This window comes from Lepisma saccharinum, chromosome 11 (assembly GCF_977018435.1).
Source record: "Lepisma saccharinum chromosome 11, izLepSacc3.1, whole genome shotgun sequence".
Lineage (NCBI taxonomy): Eukaryota > Metazoa > Arthropoda > Insecta > Zygentoma > Lepismatidae > Lepisma > Lepisma saccharinum.
In genome coordinates this window covers 67479973-67501297 of record NC_139239.1, presented here as the reverse complement: position 1 = coordinate 67501297, position 21325 = coordinate 67479973, and the positions used below count along the sequence as shown (strand labels likewise).

Here is a 21325-nt window from a genome sequence, read left to right as displayed (position 1 = left end):
CAATCTTTCCCATCCTTACGGATTTATTTTAGGTCCATCTCAACGTTGTCCCTCCATCCTCGTCTTAGCCTTCCTACTGGTCCCTTACCATCAGGTTTCCCAACAAGAATCCTGTAAACTATTATTTCCTCTGCCGTTCGTGTCACATGGCCTGCCCATCTAAGTCTTCTTGATTAAACTATTCTAATATTAATTAAAAAGTCGAAATAATTTATTGTGTTGCTGTTGGAAGTAACGCTAAGATAATGTTTAGATTTGTTTATTTGCAGATTATTTTAACCATAGCCAGGCCGGAATATATATACGTAGTGGAGACCCGGATCTGCAGCCCTCAAGTTCACCCGCAATTCTGATTTACTCTTGATCATACCCTGCATAATTTTGAGTCTCCTAAGCCTACTAGCTGCTTTTAAACATAGAAGTATTCATTTGATCACAGTTTTTGTTTCAACAATGACAAAAGTGGCTTTTTATGGGTTGATAATATGTGAACATTTCCAGCATAGATAATATTCACAAGTAAAATATACATGCTATGAACACCAGGTTACACTTAAATATTTAATCATTCATATATCCCCGAGTATATGTACTTATTGAATTTGATTGGGTGGGCACACGAATTTTTGGGTGGGCGCTTGCCCACCCGTGCCCACCCCTGTCGCCGTCCCTGCATGCCAGAACCTTTGTTCTCATGTGTTTGATCTTTCCTGCCTTTTTCCTGTAACTATACCACGTTTTGACTGCTTACAGTGCCATTTTTTACCCTGGTGGCGAGAATTGGAACTATTTTTTTTCTTCATAATTCGCGAGCGCATTGCTTCATTAGCATATCTACGAAGTTTCAGACTGCTACTCTCATTACAGCCTGTGCTGTACCACTCTGAACACCGTCACTTTAAATATAACCACCTGGTATTATGTTAAAAGTTATACATTGTACCCCTTATAGGCGCGGCAGGATGGGGAAGGAGAACTGGAGGGGACCGGGCCCCCTGGCCCCTCCGGTTTCGGCGCCCGTGGTGATGTGATATATGCTACAATATATAACTGTGTTCTCACACCTGGAAAATGATACATGTGTTACAATCATGCAGTCATAAATTTTCCTGATTGAAGATAGGTTGAAGAAACTTTCACCACTTCATTTCTCGTGAAATTCTAACCTGACTGCCACGCGGGAGACCCTAGGTGGGTGATCTAAGGTCGGAATTTTTCCGGCTTTTTCCCCGCATAAAGCAACTCCAGGGTCCACCCAGCCTCAAATCAAATGGTACCCAGCGGGGAGTAAAGGCGGGCAGAGCGTGTCGCTGATCACATCACCTCCAAGATGTCCGACATCGGAAATTTGGAGGGCCCCATTCTCACATACCCTAAATGTATGTGCCTTCATGGCACAGTGCTATATGCACAGGGAGCTTTTCCTTTACCTGCATTTATTGTATTCGTTTCTGCACCCCTGAGCAAGTACGTTCTTTTTACATACGCGAACCCTCTACTATGTCAATGGCTGAGGGTAACGTCCACCTTTGTGTTGTCTGCAATAAAGTAGATGCGGAGACGCCCCCGTGGTGACCCGCGTGGGAGGGAGGCCAGCAGTCGGTAGATAAGCCTTGGCCCAATATTGGGCTGTAGTGCTATAGGGTTACATTTTATGATTTCAATTTTATTAAACTAGTTTTGTATTGAGAAGTTTCAAAACTATTTGCAATTTGTATTAAAAAGTAAAAACATTTGCCATCAAATACCCAATAAATATTTCTCAGACTTACATTAATTGGCATTCTATCGTTTAAAAAAAGTGTTGTAGGGGAGAATCGAACCAGGGACCCTTCGTTGGCGAGCAGGTATCATAGTGAGTGGACCACACCGTCCTTCTTGACCTATCGCTCATATGCTCCTATCCATATGTTGAACCATATTGCACTATTTTATCTGCTATTCATAGAAAGTATTTCAAACAGAATATTACAATCAAATTGGCGGTTTTCGAAAGTACGAAACATTATGTTTTCTTGTTAACTCTAAATATTGAAAACGATAGAATTGCGAGTTCGGTCACAGACAGGATAGCCCATGTCATGTATGATTCCCTCAGCATTATGACGTCATATTTGGTTGATTTGCAGCGATGTGCCCAGGAATTTGTAAACGAGGTATATGGATTGTAAGGCTTCTACTTTTTTAAAAACATTCAACTCATATTTTACCTCACAGTTGGGCTATAAAGGGTTTAAATTTTCACCAATACCTTTTTGTTTACCCTATTGCTTCCTGCAGGAAGTAATTTAGTATTGGAGAAGCTACATGAAAAAAAAAAAACATCCTAAGTGGTGCCGACAAGTAATTAGATTTATCAAAAGAAGAGTTTTCATACATTCTCCCTCTTATAAATGTCCAAATGCAATAATTCTACTAAATAAAGAAGTAGGTTCTACAAAAGGATTGAAACTGTGATCTTCAGACAACTGGGCCAGCTCTTTACCACTTTCACTCGATCAAACCAAGTTTAAAATTTGTCCTAAGAGTCTTCACAAATCTTGCAAACTTTGTTAACATACCTGCTGTTTTACACTAGTGTATTTTTACAAGCTGGAATAGACTTGAGGTCTGCTGCCACTCAGAACTAGACTTCTGTGGTAACTTATTCTCTCCTGTCTACTGTAATGTGACAAATCTCATGTATCGTAAATACGAAGTGGCATTGTCACACGTTGCAAATAATTTATCATACCAATGTTAGTTCCAGCTTTGGCCACATCCACCGAGCATTTACTTTTTGGACACATAGTACATATACATTGCTACATTACTGGAAGAAGTTAAGAAAAAGTACAGAAAAAGACATTTTTATTTCGACGTAGAAGACAGTTTGTACCAAAAAAAACGACATTTTCGACTGACTCAATACATAGGAACATTAATTGTACACAAATACGGCATTGTTTTACAATGAATATTTACACCGCAATATATTTACGTACCCCAACATCCTCTTTCGATGTGGTTTTAAGTCTTTTTCGTTTCCGAAGTTGGCGGTGAGGCACTCGTTTCTTAGGAACTACAGTGTTGCCAGACACTTTTACATTGCTTCCACTTTGGATCGTGTCAGTTTGTTCAACGGTTTCTTCTGTGGAGAGAGATTGTTCGTCAACTGTTTTCTTGTCTTCGGTATTCGTCCCCACCGATTCTTGCTGCTTTTCCTTTTTGAACACTGATTCAGGGATCGGTATAGGAATTGGTATGGGTATAGGGATGGGTATAATGATAGGGTGGGGTACCAAGACCGTGACTGGTGGGAGCAGGGAGGGCATAGGGCGGAAGGGAGGCTGGAAGGTTCCTCTGGGAGAATTCTGGGAAGAAGGAGGCGGGCAAGATGGCGGAGAGTCTGGCGGTGCCGGATGTGACGTCAGCACAGGTGGGCGAAAAAGCGGAAATCGTGGATGTTCCGACGGTAGCATGTGCGGAGGGAACAGATTGGGTTGGAGGTAAGGGGAGTGGGGTACTTCGGAGGGCGGGAACATGTGCGGAGGTATTCCAGGAGGTATCGGGTTCAGCGGGAGTAGATGTGGAGGAGGAAATCCGTGACTCTTTGGCGAACTGGCAGTGCTGTGAGATGCGCTCCCGGAAGTACTTTTAGGCGATGACGTCTTGGCTCTCTCCGGCTCTGCTTCTCGACTCGGAAGCTGCAGGTGGCTCCGCTTACGTTCGGGTTCTCCCGACCTGTTCCTGATTCGAATTCGCGTCGACGACTTGGTAACTGTCGCCGCGGGCTCGGTGTCCTGCCGCGGCGACGTCGGGGCGCAGCTCTTCGACGAACTCACCGTCGAAGTGGCCGAAGAGGTGCTGGTCCTTTGCGGCGGCGCTTCGGTCGCGGTATGCGGCGGTGGCGAGTCGCACGCGCGGCAGTCGCGCAGCCACAGCTCGGGGGTGATAAGAGCCTCGCTTCCCGCAGCTTCCTGAAGGTGAGGATGCATTTTTAGATGGGCTTGCGTCTCCTTGCAGAATATGTTCATCTTGTACTGGTTCAAACACTTGTCACTGAAAGAAACAAAATTTATATAACGCTCTAGAAAAAGTACACAACAACAAAAATAAAATGATGACATTACAGTAGAAACCGGATAATTCGATGTCGACGGAATCAAGACTACTTTAATTACATAAAACTCGAACTAGGGAAAACCGGAAGAGGCGAAATAAAATAACAACTGCAGCATTTGAAAAAGGGGACATACAGTAATGTTATGAATACTGTACTTACATTTCTAAATACAGTAGTGTAACATAGACAATATTGAACTTATACTTTGAAGAAACGGTCAAGTGTCTTCTGCTTTAGGACGCTGCGTCATTTCCGAGCAACAATGTCACAGCATTGTCTGAATAATCGATTGTCGGCAGGTGTTGCCTCTAGCTATTGTTCTACTTGGTACAGTGCAATCTCCAACGCGGGCAATGGTATTCCTTTAGGGAGTTTCTTTTTTTTTCCTCGGATTAACGAGACTCGAATTACCGAGACTCTACTGTATGTACCAAATGCAAATGAGATGGGTGTTCAATAATAGGACAAATACACATAAAAACAATGAAAACTTGCCTCAAAATGTTATTTTTGGAGCTTCGGCTTTGATTAATGTTGTTAGCAAATGCAAATATGAAAAAAGTGTAAAAATACACAAAAAGTGATACATGGTATGGAATAATACCACTGGTGACAACGAGAAGGAGAAATAAGGACATAAAGAAAGGATTTACCATAAAGTGCGGCAAATTTATGATAAATATGTTTCATGTTCACTCCATTACTAACATGCATTTTTGTAGGCGTATATCAACGAGAAAAAAGGTAAAGATAAATTTATCCCTTGTTCATTATAACATGCGGTGAGAGCACAGAGAGAATGCGAAGGTAGTGTTCCCACACATTAACAATCTCGGCCATTTGTGGAGCAGATGTGATCATCACCACGCTCCGGCCGCCTTTACCCCCATCTCCAGGGCTTCATTTTATCTGAGACTGAGTGAACCCCAGAGCCCCTCAATGCAGGGACATTGCTGGAGAAATTCCCACTTGAACAAACTTGGGTCTCCTGCGTGGCAATGACGCTCTACCGACTGGACCACCCCGCCTCTGGTATACTGAAAAAATATTAAACACAGGAAAAATAGCAACTTAATATTTTCTGTAGTTAAAATAATGATTTTGATGCGGTCTCATTTACAGGAAGAGTTTACAGGATTCTTGTTGGGAAACCTGATGGTAAGAGACCTGTAGGAAGGCCAAGACGAAGATGGAGGGATAACGTTTAGATGGATCTAAAGGAAATCGGTTAGGATGGAAAATGTTGAATTGATCTTGCCCAGGATAGGGACAGAAAGAAGGCTTGTGTTGCTGCAGCCATAAACCTTCGGGTGTAAGAAGGCTAGAGAGTTAGTTAGTTATGTTGGCGCATTAAGGAGTATTCTACCCTACCTCAGGCGTGAGATTTTCATTCCGGTTCCCATGACTATGCAAGCGTGTGGACCATATTGAATGCATTCTAATATTAACGGATTTAGCGGGAGGGGCACGGAGGCACGTGCCCCTCACAAAAGAGATGACTAAATATTATAAAAAGTATTGACAACAATATATTGCAACGATTTTCTTGCAATTCTATTGTTATCAATGTTTAAGCAGCAGTGGCGAAGCGTGACATTTTTACGTAGACATCGCAAGACTTGCCAAACGTCAGGATCAATCTTTCAACCGTGGAGAGGGGGGGGGGGTTCTACATTGATAATTATGATAACAGTGATCGTACAGACGTGTGAAGTAGAGATGGCCAAACTCATTCTTTTCTACGGAGTATATGATTCTAAAATAAGGAAGACTAAACTATCTTAAATTCTACCCAGAAAAGAAAAATTGTTAAACCTATCTCTCCGAAATTTGGATTGCCTTCAAAATCCGGGTAGTAAAATTTCCGAATCGAGATTTTAAATTTTCCGGAATCCTGATGTTTTTGACCATCCCTGGTGTGAAAGTAAGATATGTTAGGGAAAAGGTTCTGTCTAAGTAAGTATGTCTGTCACCTCGAGAACACAAATTTTGAACAGTCTTGTCATTCGTAAGCATAGTAAACACAAAACAACATGAAGTAGACTTCGTGTTTTATAAAGCAAGAACATTGTTTTCCGAAATCGATATTTGAACAGCAGGATCAAAAAAAAAATGAAAAGGAGAAATACTGTGAAGGAAACACAATGGACCCAGACTTCAATGTGTTTTTCTCTTAAAAACAAAAGCGTTGGATGCTTTAGGCCTACAGTGCTGGACATTCTGAGAAGTTTCATCTTGATGACGTCACAGAAAACCTGCCGTGTTTGTAAACTAGGGGACTGAAAAAAAGGTCTCTTATGACCAGACCTTCAAAAGCGGGGGAACAGTAATCGAAGGACCTTGGATTCGCAGACCTGCTGCGATGACTTGACCCGCCTGACACAATTGCACTCAAGAGAAAACGTAGCGGGACGGTTGGGCACGGGGGGTAGAACTGGGCTCTCCTTTCGATGCGCTAAACTTAGCGAATCTCTTGCGTATTTCTAGCTGTTTCATTGCGTCGCGTGACTAATTTCGCTCAAATATGCGAATATTCTGACTTATTTTTTACTTCATCTCTAAAATATTTTAAAATGCATTTTTTTATTATTTTGCTTTGTCATCGCCGCATCTCTGTTAAGCAGTCCAGCAAAATATTATTCGAAATGTTCATTTAGTGTATTTCCTTCCCTACAAGTACTAACAGTTCTGTATTAAGGGTTTAACTTTCATAAATGTCAGTTAAATACAATCATGCTCAAGCTTGTTAAAAATTCTCGAATTATTTACCTGCAAAACTGCAGTTGTTGCTCCCCGTCCTGGAAATCCACGTAGTTGACGGTGTGCCTCACGTGGCGACACCAGTCGCATATCTTGTTCTTTTTGAACGACGCACGGCGACACTGGGTGAAGCAGAGCTCAGAGCAGAATTCCTTCTGGCCGAAAGCAGTTTTCAGAGTGAACAGCTTCATCCCCAACTTCTGGCACCATGAGCACACGATGTGGTTGCCCTGACCGCTCGAAGATTCTGGAATGGAAGTATAAAGAAGCAGGCATTAGAGATTCGCATCTGGTTTCAGGCTTGCAAAAAAGGAGTTGCTAGATTATCCCTGTTACACGAACATTATAAGTGCACGAAATCTTTCCAAGGAGAAATCTAGGAAATCGGAAAAATACACATAAGTCAGAAATTGTGATTTTCTGTATCTTTCATTTAAGTCACACTGAATCAATCAAAGAAAATATTATCAGTATAATTTCATATTATGAATGTGTAATGATTCTACACAAATAAAAAAATAATATCTGCTATAAAATTGCATTTTTTGACATGAGTGTTTTTTTCTCGAACAGCCTAGAAATTATAACTGTACTTCAAGGCACATGCGCTAAGAATGCATATATATATATATATGTGTGTGTGTGTGTGTGTGTGTGTGTGTGTGTGTGTGTGTGTGTGTGTGTGTGTGTGTGTCTGTATGCATTAGTATGCACGTGTGATGTATGTAGATAGTAAAACTTAACTCCGTGGAGCAACAGATCTTTGAAATATATATATAGGAGGACTATCTAGAAAGTCTCTCACGTTTCGGCGGGGTGCCGCTAGGGGCGGGGCGAGCGCCGCCATTTTGAGCAGGGACTTCCGCCCGTTCAGTGTGCATCCAGCTGTGGACGTGTGAAGTTCGTGTCGCTTCTGCTCTGTTTATAATACAATGTTAACATGAGTGCTCCGATTGAAAAATCCCGCCAGTTGTGAAGTGAGGTCGGTCATACGATTTTTGTTGGCGAAAGACACTAAACCGATTGACATTCATCGACAACTGTGTGAGGTTTACGGTAAAGATGTGATGAGCGAAAGTGGAGTGAGGCGGTGGTGCCTCATGTTTAAAGATGGCTGCACAAACGTTTACGATGAATACCGAAGTGGGCGAAGAGCAATTCAAAACAAACGCCGAGGAAAACTGAGTGCAAAAGTCCTGCTGATTCATGACAACGCCCGCCCGCAGTCGGCCAACCGGACGCAGGAACTTTTACAGGCCTTTCATTGGTAGGTTTTCGATCATCCGCCATATAGCCCGGATCTCGCACCAAGTGACTACCACTTGTTTCCCCACATGAAGACCTGGCTAGATGACGCTTTGATGACGACGCAGACCTTCAGGCTGGTGTGCAGAAATGGTTGAAATCACAGGCGTGAACTTTTATGACAATGGACTTTGTAAGCTTGTTCGCCTGAACTTGTACGGCGACTATATCGAAAAGTAGTGTAAGAGTGTCGCTCCAAAATGTCTATAATAAAAAAATGTCTACTTTCACTTCTCTTCTGTGTGTGTATCGTACTAAAGAAGTTAGTTTTCAACAGTTTCCTTTGGCCTGGTTAGTGGGATTTACACACATTTATGTATTCTCGTGTAGCCAAAATAATAATAATAAATAAATAAATACAATATATAAATAAATACTCTAAGATAATTCAACCGAACTCTAAAACCATTACTTTGCCAGCCAAAAAATTATCAATGCATATTTGTAAGTCAATTTTTGAAGAAAAACTTTTACCTTTAAAAACTCGAAATAAGACTTTTTCTACTTAATTGATGGAATAATTAAAAAAATGGGAAGTTTTTTTTTTAAATTGGAACATCTTTTCTTAACGCAGCATAGGCTGATTAAATGTGCAACCGAATCTCGTATAATTAAAAGAGAGACATCATTCCGGATGTGCATAATGAATGTAATTATTACTAAGCCTATATTGGGTCTCATTAAAGGCTCTCGGAAGCCAACTTGATCAGTGCCGATGTATCAGGTGTTGCCGTCTTTCTTACAAGAGCATCTTTCTTCTGGATTGTTATCCCCGCGTGGGATAACTTTCCAATGCTCAATTAGTGATAACTCGCTTTTTTTTTCTTTCTTCTTGTCAGAATCGGCCACAAGAAAACAAGGACATTGATGAAAAAATTTGTAGCTACGAATGAATTCAAAACCACCATTCATGCCACCCCACACGGTACATTCCTTGTCTATTGTTCCTGGACCTTCAAGCAGATCCAGAACTTACAGTTGGGAGGAACGATTTCAGTCGGGTAGCTCACCACACCAAGAATCAATTCTAACTTACACTTGCACTGTTTTATGTAGACAATATATGGCACTGCGAGCAGGAACAAAGCAGACTTCCATGTTCTAGAGATTAGAGTATTGTTTTCCAAAAATAAAGGTTTAGGGCTGGAATAGATTGTTATGTTTTAGGGCCCGGGACTTTATGTTATAACATATTTTTTATTTGACATCGAATCGAATACTGGGGTGAGATCTGTACGTATCTGATGAAAATCAGTTGAAATAGACGAACTTGATAAGGCATATTTCGACATATTTTACCAATTTCGCGTATTTACAACATATTACTTCGATTTTTTCGTAATAAGACATATGTCTGTGTAATTTCGTAATTGTGTTTCATAGAATCAGTTATTTTATAATTTATTCCTCGTACCTTTAGCAGATCTTTTCTTACCAACTACCTTTTTTGTGGCGAGCTGCCAATTATACTTTAATTCCCACAAATGTGTATATCTGACACGATAATTGCAGTGATTCTCAAGATATTTTCAGTATTTTCCCACTACATTCTACGGTTAAAGGGATTCTGGCTTCATTTAATACCCTACCCACAATTCTAGTCGATCTTCCCTGGAAGATGCTGACATCCTGCATGAGAAATTCGAAAGTTGCTGTTGTGCATATTTTTGGCTTTACTGGGAATATTTCTGCATTTTTCATGACAAATTTTCCCATTTTCATGACAACATTACATACATATTTTACAGTTTTATAGGGCATAAAATCCCGGGCCCTAGTTATCATAAATCTTCCCATTGCTACGGTAAACTGAAAGATCAGATGGAACAAAGTGAATAAACAAAGAAAACAAAAACCTATTATGAAGAGCTCTTGGGTTCAGTTCCACTTGGAGGCACAGTGGTTCGGATCCAAATTTAACCTGTAGGTCCAGTTCCGATTAACCTATCCAGTGGACTTAAACAAAACTTTAAAATATTATCCAGTCTATTATACAAAAGGCAGAACATTTGAGTCTTCAAAAATACGAGGCATAATAATAAATGTATATTAAAAAAACATGGCAGTTGGGAGGGGCGACCGCCCCTATCACCCTCCCCGTGGATCCGCGCCTGCCTTTAAGATAACTACTGTATTCGTTAAGGGGAAGAGTGACAATTACGCACCAGTTTTGCATTTATTTCAATTTCGTCAGAATGGGCACTACTGCTACAAAAAAAAAAAAAAAAAAAAAAATTGACTATACAAGAGAGTATGCATTTCTCTCCATGTTGCATGTGGAAGCGCTATTTTAAGGTGATTATTAAGCTAGACACGATGTTTGAAAATACCTATGTAACGTATTCCTTATGGGAAATCAACTTCAACTTCCTTCAATAAAGGAATTCCGGATAACAATATTATGTCATCTTCACGTCAGCCACGGCCCTATGAAAAAGTAGCTGGGGATGTAAGAGGGGGTGAGGCGACGCAGCCAATATAACAATATCACATCACGTGCAAAATATATACTCATGGCAAAAGTTGGTCTTTGTAGGCCGGAGACAGTTCTATCTCTCTTGCTCTCACTAACAATTTCTATCTTCGCTTCTTCATTTCTCCCTCTTTTCAGTCACTTTCATCCATTCTCTCTTTCTTTTTCCTTCCTCAATTTCTCTCTTCTCCCATCTTTCTCTATTTTTCTACTCTTCTCTCTCTTTTTGTTCTTTCCTCTTCTCCCTCTCTCTTTTCGGTCTCTCTTCTCCTCTCTCTCTCTGTTTGGTCTTTCTTTTCTCTCTCTCTCTCTCTCTCTCTCATACTATTTCTTCCATCCCTTCTTTACATTTTCCTACTTTATTTTTCTACCTATTTCTTTATTCCGTTCATTTCAATCTCTCTCTCTCTCTCTCCGTCCATTCTTTCTTCTCTACTTTTCCTGCTTTATTTCTCTCACTTCAATTATTTCCTTTAATTTAACTCTTTATTTCATTTTACTCCTTTCTCTCTCTCATTTTTATTCTACACATTTTCTTTAATCGTTCTTCTGTTTCTCTATTCCTTTTGCTATTCCTATTATCTTTCCTTATGATTCTGAAAATTACTCATGCAGGCCATTTGGGTGGGCAAGAGCCCACCTGACAGGGATGCCTCCGTTTCCAAACAATTCTCGCTCACCCGTGCCTGCACACAAGGGTCCACGGCGAGCTAGAATTCACGAAAATGGGTCGGTCGCCTTGAAACACAAGTTGCGCGATAGATAGCCTATCTGAAACGCGGAAGGAGCGTCTGACGGTGGGAAACCTTATCCGCCGTATGCATCGGGGTGGAGGGGGAGAAAGGGGGGGGGAAGGGGGCAGCGCGGGAAGCTTGAGAAATGATCTGGCGTGGCTGTGCGGACAAAAATAGAGATGAGCAACCTGAGGAGGCTGCGTGATACTCGGGCCTCCTCCGAGGAGTGTTTTGTGCAAGTTGGATTCCTGCAAGTCGAGCTGCCGCCCCATCCGAGGGGATTGGGTTACCACATAAATTCAAGAGTTCTTTTGTATTGCGTAGGAGCTCCGGCTGATATTATTACAGGATGAAACATTATTATAGAGACGCCAGGGGTTTTTAATTCACATCCCGAAAAACAGTAACCCAATACCACGCTCTGGCAGTGAGGATATATATATATAGAGATGTATTATATATGTATGTATATGAAGACAGACACAAATATACATACGCCCGTGTGTGTGCATCTTGGAGTAATGTTTCCCAGTGTAGACTGTGTGGGGTTTCCTGTTTTCAGAAAATATGTTGTTTACTTGAGGAAGGAGAATTGTTCGAGTTGTGATCCAAATGCGGGGGGCTTCAGAATTTTTTAAATCCATGTTTAGATATTTCAAAAGGACAATTGAGCCTTTTATTATTGAAAGGGCACATGTCCATATTGGGGTGGGGTTTGCGAAAATAAGTTTTTGGCGTGATCTTATAGACGATTCTGCCTGTTTATTGTTCAAGCGGTTCATAGTTAATGCAAGTGTCTGTTCATATGGCCTACCAATTCCGACGCGAAAACACGAAAAAAACAACGAAAAAAAAAAAACCGCCATTCAAAATGTTGGAAAGTTTTATGTCATGTAAAATAATGGACAAGTGACCTTTCAATAATAAATTATTCAATTGACTTGTATCACCACAATAACAGTAGTAACGATGTGTACTATTTAGATAAAGCATTTGTCAAGGTCACAATTCATTGTTTTTAAAAATACTATTTTACATCTTGTGACTTATAATCTCACAAATTACCTTTTTCTCAGAGATTTGCCATGCCAGTAGTGGAGTTATCACTTAAATTAAGTTCTAGTAACTAAAAATATATTATGAATAATTAAAAATAACTGCCCGGGTTTTGCATAAATACTCAAGTAGAATCTTAGGTATTTGAACCTAAAAAAGATGAAACAAGAGATTAGTGAACAAGGTTACATAATACTGAACTGTATAGATTATATATTCGTCTCCTGATATTATTAGAATAATTACATCAAGGAGGCTTCGGTTGGACAAGCCATGTATTAGCAGGATAGAAAAGTTTGCAATATGCATTATGGGAAACCTCATGGTAAATAACCTGTCGGAAGGTCAAGATGAATGGATTGATCTTGTCCAGAATAATGACAAATGGACGATTTATTGCTGCCAGGGAATGAAGTTAGGATATTAGACAGCTTGACAGATGCCTTTATTCAGAATGTCCATCTTAGGGTTGTGATAATGTTTCTGGGAGGGTGATTAGGGGACGTGTGGATAAGTCACATAAGTCACTCAGGGAGGGGGGTAACAAAAGGATGCCATAAATCAGTGGATATTCATTTACACACATAAAACTTGACCGCGAATATAATTTATTCGTTTAATGGATAAAGCGGCCTTGGATAACACAGTACAAATAACTACAGAGTGGATACAACATGAAAATGCGTTTCAGAATGAATGGCTGCATGTAGCACGAGCCACAGTCCGGTCTACACACACTTGCAAATTGTTGTGAAGGCTACATGTAAATTTTAAAATATATTTACTCCCTTGTATGGAAAAAGAACATCACCCAGTTTTAGTGGGATGCAGAAAATACATGGGAGCTCAAAGTATTTGAAAATGAGCAAAATCAATTGGAGGGGGGCTTTTCAACTTTCAAAACGTCGAATGCTTGGTCAAAAAGTGTTGGAAATAGTTATTTGAACAGGTATTAACGATCCTTAACTCGAAAATAAGACCGGTTTTTATCGTCATTTACTATAGCTTGATTCGTTCCCGAGAAATATGCATTTGACAATACCAGTAACACATGGCCATGAGTTTTGGTTGTCCCACAGTTTTACGATTTTAACTCATTTTCATCTGACCTTTTCTTTTAATGAAAGCTGGATCAAGACAGGGGAGAAGTACAAGTCATCATAAGGTGGGAGAACAGTATATGATTTACCTCGCCCGCTGAATAAATATGTATTACTATACACATTGCAACATTTTTACTGACCTGGTAAATGCAGGTTGCTCTTTTCTTGACTAGATATGTCCAGCTTCCCCGAGCAGGAGCTCCGAGTGCCTTCGGTGTCCGACGAATGCTCCGAAGGGGAAGAGTGGGCGGCGAAGTGGTGGAGATTCAACCCCTGCGTGTCTCTGCTGTCCACCTTGTCATAGCCGTACCAGCCCAGAAGCTCGTTCATGGCCGTTTCCGCATATTCCTACAGTGAAAAGAGAAGACGTTTAACAGCTATCAAAAGCACCATAATCTATTATAAAGTTAAAGTCTACAAAAAGCCGTTAAATTTGTTGCAGAACGATAACACGAGTAATATGCGTGAACAATGAAAATTCAATTGGTGGAACAGTGAAGCTTGGGTAATATGGTTCATTTGGATTTACTGTTAAGAATAATAATGTGCATTTGCTGTTTACACTCGGATATACAAGGCAAGGAATTTAATTCGTGTACTGATGTTAATCAGTTGCTAATGTTGCGTTACGTTATGTTGTTGTTTTATGAAGTGTATTATTATAGTGTCGGCGAAGAGAATTAGCCAATGCATGATTCACATATTGTTTTATGAAAACTCAACAAGTCTCTCATTCATTACTATTCCAACTCTTATGCACAGTAAGGATAATCGGAACTGGACCTACGGTTTAAGGTGGGATCCGAACCACTGTGCCATGTGCCTCCACCTGGTATCGAACCCAGGACCCCTTGATTACAAGACGACGACGCTACCACTGCGCCATCGGGGAGGCTCCGGCAAGTAAGGAAGTGTAAACCCGAAGTAGTGGAGGCACACAGTGATTCGGCGTCCACTTTAAACTACAGCTCCGGTAACTCAAAACACTTACTTCTCTTATAAATGAATAAGGAAGATGATAACACCATTAAGTCTTGTTTCCATTGTATGACAAACTCAATATGCTGACCAAGGCAGAAAGTTATTTTATTATAAAACATAAACTAAACGTAACGTTTCAACTTTCTAGCAAGGTCCTCTTCAGACTCTGCACCAAGTACAAATGTTCATTTAATGTCTGAAGAAGACCTTGCTAGAAAATTGAAACGTTACGTTTAGTATATGTTTTATAATAAAATAAATTTCTGCCTTGATCAGCATATTGAGTTTTTCATACAAAGGATGATTCTTTGATTTTTTTGTTATTTAGCGTTGCTTTTATGCCTTTTGTCTAACCGTGACGATGAGGATGAGTGATGAAATTTATGAAGGGACACTCCCAAAGAACACCAATGCCCGGACCAGGATTCGAACCCAGTAACTCTGGCGTCGTAGCGCTCTCTGCTAACCACTCTGCCACGAAGGTCGGCTAGAAAATGAATCCACCAGCTCATGAAATTTCTGGTGAAACGACAACCCAAAGGAAAGAACAAGAAAGATGCAAGTGCAAGGAAAGAAGTATGAATTCAAAACAAAATATTTCCCTCAACAATGTACAAAAGAACATGACTCCACCAGCTGATTAAATTTCTGATGAAAAAAAAACCACAAGTCAGAGGACAAGAAAAAGCACACGGGCAAACAAGAAAAGTGTGTACTCAAAACAATTACTTCTCTTGTCAATTGATATGTACAGAACATGAATCCACTACCTAACGAGCAAGTAGGCGTTAAGTACGAAAAATGTTTCCTTCTGAAAATAGATCGTTACACACGCAATGCAACATTACACTTCACTATCAGTGCTCACGCATCCATCCACATGGTATGAAGTTACCCGCGGTTCGGGTACACGATCAATATCCACGCTTTGGTAATATCGGGTTACATACGGTGTCAGGTTAACTGATGGAAGAATTTGCCTTGGAAATGTAATCAAACATATACATTTACATGATGTAATTTCTGCGTAGCGTTGACTGTCTGACATTCTTGTCTCTTTTTGAAGACTAAGCAAGGACTATCATGTTACGTGGTATCATATTATCATGTAGCGCTGCACAAATAATGCGCGAAGCTGAGTAATGGAAAAGGTTTCGGGCAACAGAGAAATCGGTTCATGAATTTGTATTGACATCCAAGTTTCTTTTTTAAAGTAAAAAATGAGTAAAAATTTTGAAACTGCCAATGTGATATTTCGATATATCAATCTCTAATTCGATATTTATATGTATTCAAGTTTTGAAGTACATGACACAGGCTCTGTCCGAAAGGTACAAAGTACAGACTTGAAGTATGGTCTTGGCGGAAGTGACGTCACCTAGTACAGTTCGAAAGCGCCAAGAACAGAAGGACGCAAGTACACAGCGTACAGTACAGATGGTTGGTGACTAGGTCACGTGGTTTCCACACTCGTTGTTCATTTGTTTAAAATCACGGAGGTAGAAAGCGAGCAGCAAGTTGTTGGTTATAGTTCTTCTAATGTGTGGAAATGTATGTGTACGAACATTTGAAAATGCTATGTGATTTCTATTGTGAGAAACAAGTGTTTAAATGGCAAGGAAAATAACGAGTACTCAGATTTATCTCCTGATCGTATTTGGCACTGCAGTCGAAGTGCAATTCGAAAGACAACACTTCCAGTCCACGACTTGAGGACCGCACTTCAAGACCATACTCGGAGGATGCTCGCTTCAAGTACAGTCTTGCACCTTTCGGACACGGCCAGAGCTAAAGATTTTAAAAAAGAAAAACCTTATACAAGGTAAAATATATAGTTATATCCCTTGCGCATTGCACCATGTCATGAATGCATCACATAAAAAGGTGTGATTGTAGAGCCTCATTCATTCTCTATCTGGGCCATAGTGGAGATGTTATCGACACCAAGCTCCTGTCAGCTTTTTTCGGAGGGAGCTGGAATTGCAAAGATAGAGATTACCAGCGCTTAAAGTGGAAAATGGCTGTGGGATATTTTGTCGAGCCTTGTGGTTAGCTAGTGAGGAATGCTCATATGTCTAACACGGAGATAATGAGACAGCTGGTGGGATGCTTTGCGAAAATTTTGCTAGCTGGGGATGTACCATCCTCCCTCACTTTGAGTACAGATATTATTATATAGCTGCGTTCTAGGGGGCGGGAAAATATTTCGTTATCACACGTTTCAACCTTCGTTTTAAAACTTATCCCGGCTGTTAACTGTAATGTCGCTTATAAATCACTTCGTTTCTGCCCGACAGAAAGTCTGAAACTATCAATGCTTTAATTAAAAAGCCTCCCCGATGGCGCAGCGGTGGCGTCGTCGCTTTGTAATCAAGGGGTCCCGGGGTCGATTCCCGGTGGAGACACACAGTGGTTCGGGTGCTACTTTAAACTGCAGGACCAGTCCTGATTAGCCTTACTGTGCATAAAATGGACTTAAAACACCAACTCAATCAATCAGTCAGAATTAGTCCGAAACTTCAATTAAGAACATGAGGGAGTAATTTTAAAGGCTCGTTAATCATTTTTTAAAGATAATATACCATTCTAATTCGCATAAACCCATCAAATGTTTCATTTCTGCTAAGTGACTTCACGTATTAAGCAACGGGAACAAATAGCATTAGTGGTCAGGATCGCGCACTTCAAATTTTAACACCCAGTTGTTCCCAGCCAATTGTAAGTAAAGTTCAATTTCTGTGTGTGGATATGAACTGTGTTAATCATAGATATGGTTATGCTGTAAAGCAGAAGATATAAAAATTGCAAACTTTACATTTTGTTGTCCGGATAGGTTAGATAGATTCGTCCACAGACTGCTCACAGCGAAACGGCAACTGTTTTCCATTCTGCCGTCAGTTTGTTATGCCGGCTGCCTGCTTACCAGGAGCTTTCCAAGTTAGTCAGGTTAGGCTGGTCTTCACCAGCTATCAAAACCTTATTCGCGAATTGTAATGTTACGCACATTTGTCACGCAGTGCACGGCTGTTCTTTACCGTAAATTTGCTGCAAGGCGAGCAAAGTTCCAAGGTTGAGTGGTGTCATATTCATGTCCCCCAAGGCTGAAAGCGCATCCCTCCAGATCATGCCATAATCCCCATAAAGTGTTTAATTAGGACAACGTGTCTCCTACTATCCTATTACTGAAAGTCACTTTGTTATGCTTTACTGAACAATTTGCTTCATCTGTCCCAACTCACAATTCTTCCTTTTCTTCATTTAATGGATTAAAATTGGTGCATCTAGTAGCAAAAGTGACTTGGAACCAGCTACAGTAAATGAATTACTAAGGAAATATATTCTGGTTCCTCCCAGCCCCTACTCTTTGCTAATATTGCAGCATGGTGCCAAGGTGTGAACTTATATATATATATATATATATATATATATATATATATATTAGAAAAATATACACATCTTGAATATTATATTACTTTCAGGTAAAATTACTACCAACTCAAGGTTTGATGGCGTGGTCAACGCCATTATTCTCCACCTATACTCCCCTGTTTTCACGGAACCAGGAAAATGGCTAATATATCAAGTTACTTGGAAGTACCAACAAAATGAGGGGTCTCACCGATAGGGTACAGAGCGACCATAAGAAAAAGTCCCAAAGTCTCCGCGCACCTTCTCCTCCATCGGTTCAACTCTGACCATAAGGAAGCATGCTCCACTCTGCCCCTACCCTCCACGCGGGAGAGTCGCGGGTGGTTCCACTATAGTGGTTAATATTGTCACCTTGAAACCAAAGTGACCCGGGTTCGATCAGCGGTGGAGGCATATTGAACCAGTGGTTCGTATCCGACGCGAGGTTCAATCTCGTTTACTTTATCTGAGTATCAAGTGGACTTACACAATTTTTGACGAACACAAATGGCATGCTATTTTCCCAGTTATGTTATGAAACGTTTCGAAAGAAGCTTGCTTTTCAGAGAAAATGAACACATAAAAAAAATGGAAACGAGGTTTTGTTATTCCAAGCTACCTTCTGGAAACTTGAATTACGCATTAATTGCGCAAGTTAAGTTGCACATCGTTACTAGTTCTCCGAAAATTAACGGCATGGAGAACGAGAGACTGAGGGGGGGGGGGAGGAGCGTAGTGTTTCCGCTGGCTCGAGTTGAGTCGAGAGAGAGAGAGAAACTACCCGGCGAGGAACTGCATGTTATCAGAAACCATGAAATTTGATCCGATCAACATCCAGGAGTTTCGTCTTTCTGAATCAATCCATTAGCCTTGTTCTGGCTGATTTATTAGCTGAAACTCAACTCCCGGTGTAGGATTTCTGCCATCCGGCACTTCATTTCTCGACGGACGGGGATCGGGTTACACCGTGCTGAGCAGTGGGATACGTGACACACCGCTGTTTCATCAAGGCCAGCTCCGGAGACAGAGAGAGCTCGGTTGGAAGAGGCGAATTCTGTGCCCACGCACCCGGTTCTTGGAACGGCGTCAGATCGCGCTCCTGACGCAACTCTTGCTCTAGTCTGTGTTCATTTTTTGTTCAAATGTTGCCTTGCCTTCTTATTAATGAACCTTATTGTCGTTTGCTGAACCTATCCTGTTGCAACATCTATCAGGGTTGGGGCCTCCCCGATGGCGCAGTGGCAGCGTCGTTGCCTTGTAATCAAGGGGTCCCCGGTTCGATACCCGTTGGAGGCACATAGTGGTTCGGATCCGGCTTTAAGCTGTAGGTCCAGTCCCGATTAGCTTTACTGTGCATAAAGTGGACTTAAAACACCAAATCAATCAATCAATCAATTCTATCAGGGTTGATATTTAACGTAGTGTTTATTTCTTACAGCTCCCCGTCTTTCTCTCACACGCCAGAGAAAAATAAACACACACATACACAGTGGCACATAGAGAGAAAGAGGGGGATGGCCTCGATGGCGGAGTGGTCAGTGTAACATGAGACGAAGCCAGAGGTTGTAGGTTCGAACCTTGGTTAAGACATAAATGTGTCTTCTGCTTATCCATTGTCCAGTTCATCATTCATTCTCATACTCACGAGGGCCTCCACGATAGCGCAGTGGTAGCGTCGTCGCCTTGTAATTAAGGGGTCCCGTGTTCGATACCCGGTGGAGACACATAGTGGTTCAGATCCCACTTTAAACTGTAGGTCCAGTCTCGATTAGCCTTACTGTGCATAAAGTGGACTAAGAACACCAACTCAATCAAAATCGTCGTCACGATTGACGCAAGTGAGAGAAAAGCGACGTCAACTAACCGAAATAGTAGAAGAAAAAGAGGATACAGAGAAATACACAGAGAAAGGAAAACAAAACACACACACACACACACACACACACACACACACACACACACACACACACACACACACACACACCATCACACACACACAGAGGGAGAGGGAGGAAGAAATATACATAGAGAGAGAAAAAGAAACAAGCATACACGCACGCACACACACACAAAGAGAGAGAGAGAGAGAGAGAGAGAGAGAGAGAGAGAGAGGAAGGGTTATAATTAGGGCCTGGATTCTCAGGTTTTAACCTATTTTATTCCTTACTTGGTAACGTCACTATTCTAACATATATTTTCATTTTAGACATTTCTTAATGAAATACATGAATCCTACAGGTCCTAAAAACGTCTAAAAGGAGTTCAGATCTTAAAAAAGGCTAAATTGAACTTTTCAGCTAAATAAATTTTAAAAAAAATTAAAAAAATGCTGAAACATTGTTTTGTTTCATCAGAGTGAACACATTGTTAACTGTACGGCAATATGAAACCTTATTCTCCCTCCCCCTCTCTCTCCCTCACACACACACAGAAGGGGGGTGGAAATGAGAGGAAAAAAGGAAAGCAAAGTTGGCATTACAAAAGAAATAGCTTAATAATGACACGTTTTATTTTTTTCCGAAATTTCATTGTTGTTGTGATCCAACAGATTCCCGTTTAAGATTGTTGGTTGGTTGGTTGAGTTGGTGTTTTAAAAAAGTCCACTTTATGCACAGTAAGGCTAATCGGGACTGGGCCTACAGTTTAAAGTGGAATCCGAACCACTATGTGCCTCCACCGGGTATCGAACCCGGGATCCCTTGATTACACAGCTTAAGATTGTAAATGTAAGAGAAGCAGTTACAGTTTAGAATAGAGAAGAGAACAGCGCTAGTCCAAGTTTTTCCTGCTGCAACATGTCTCAAGTGAAAGCCGCAAAAAGTAATTTACTTCGACAATGGATTGTTAAGGATTCCCGTTTTTCAACAGATGGTAAGGTAATATTTTGTCAAGTGTGTCAAAAACAATTAAGTTGTGACAAAAAATCACATTTTAAGCAACATAAGGAGTCGACAACCCACAAAAACAATTTCACAAAAAAGCTGAAAAACATTGATTCAATCATTTATTTCTTCATCTACGACAAGTTCTACGGTGGATATTTTTAATATGCGGTTGTGTGAGGCATTTGTATCAGAAAACGTGCCATGGAATGTGTTGATGAACAAGGTTTTACACAATTTCCTTGAAGATATTAGTGGTCGCAAAATTCCAGATGAGTCTACCTTGGGGAAGAACTATTTGAGGCCCCTCTATGAGAAGACACGAGATACCATAAGAGCCGACATAGGTGACCATTACATGTGGCTTTGTGTTGATGAGACCACGGATAGCTGCGGCCGTTACGTTGCCAATGTTGTCATCGGGAAGCTCGATTCTGCCGAACCTGGAAAACTGCATCTAGTCCTATGCAAAGAACTAGAGAAAACAAATCACAGAACTATAGCTCGTGTTGTTAGAG

The 21325-nt window shown here is 40.8% G+C and overlaps 1 protein-coding gene across 1 annotated transcript in view; it reads right to left on the bottom strand.

Moving 5' to 3' along the window:
- Nucleotides 1-2893: 2893 nt before the first annotated feature.
- Sobp (Sine oculis-binding protein) overlaps nt 2894-21325 on the bottom strand; it is a 36280-nt gene continuing 17848 nt past the window's right edge. The window contains exons 2-4 of the mRNA XM_083131898.1: nt 13677-13884; nt 6875-7112; nt 2894-4041 (exon numbers count right to left, since the gene is read on the bottom strand). Coding sequence (XP_082988024.1) covers nt 2961-4041; nt 6875-7112; nt 13677-13884 — 1527 coding nt within the window. The 3' untranslated portion in view covers nt 2894-2960. The remainder of the gene's footprint in view (nt 4042-6874; nt 7113-13676; nt 13885-21325) is intronic.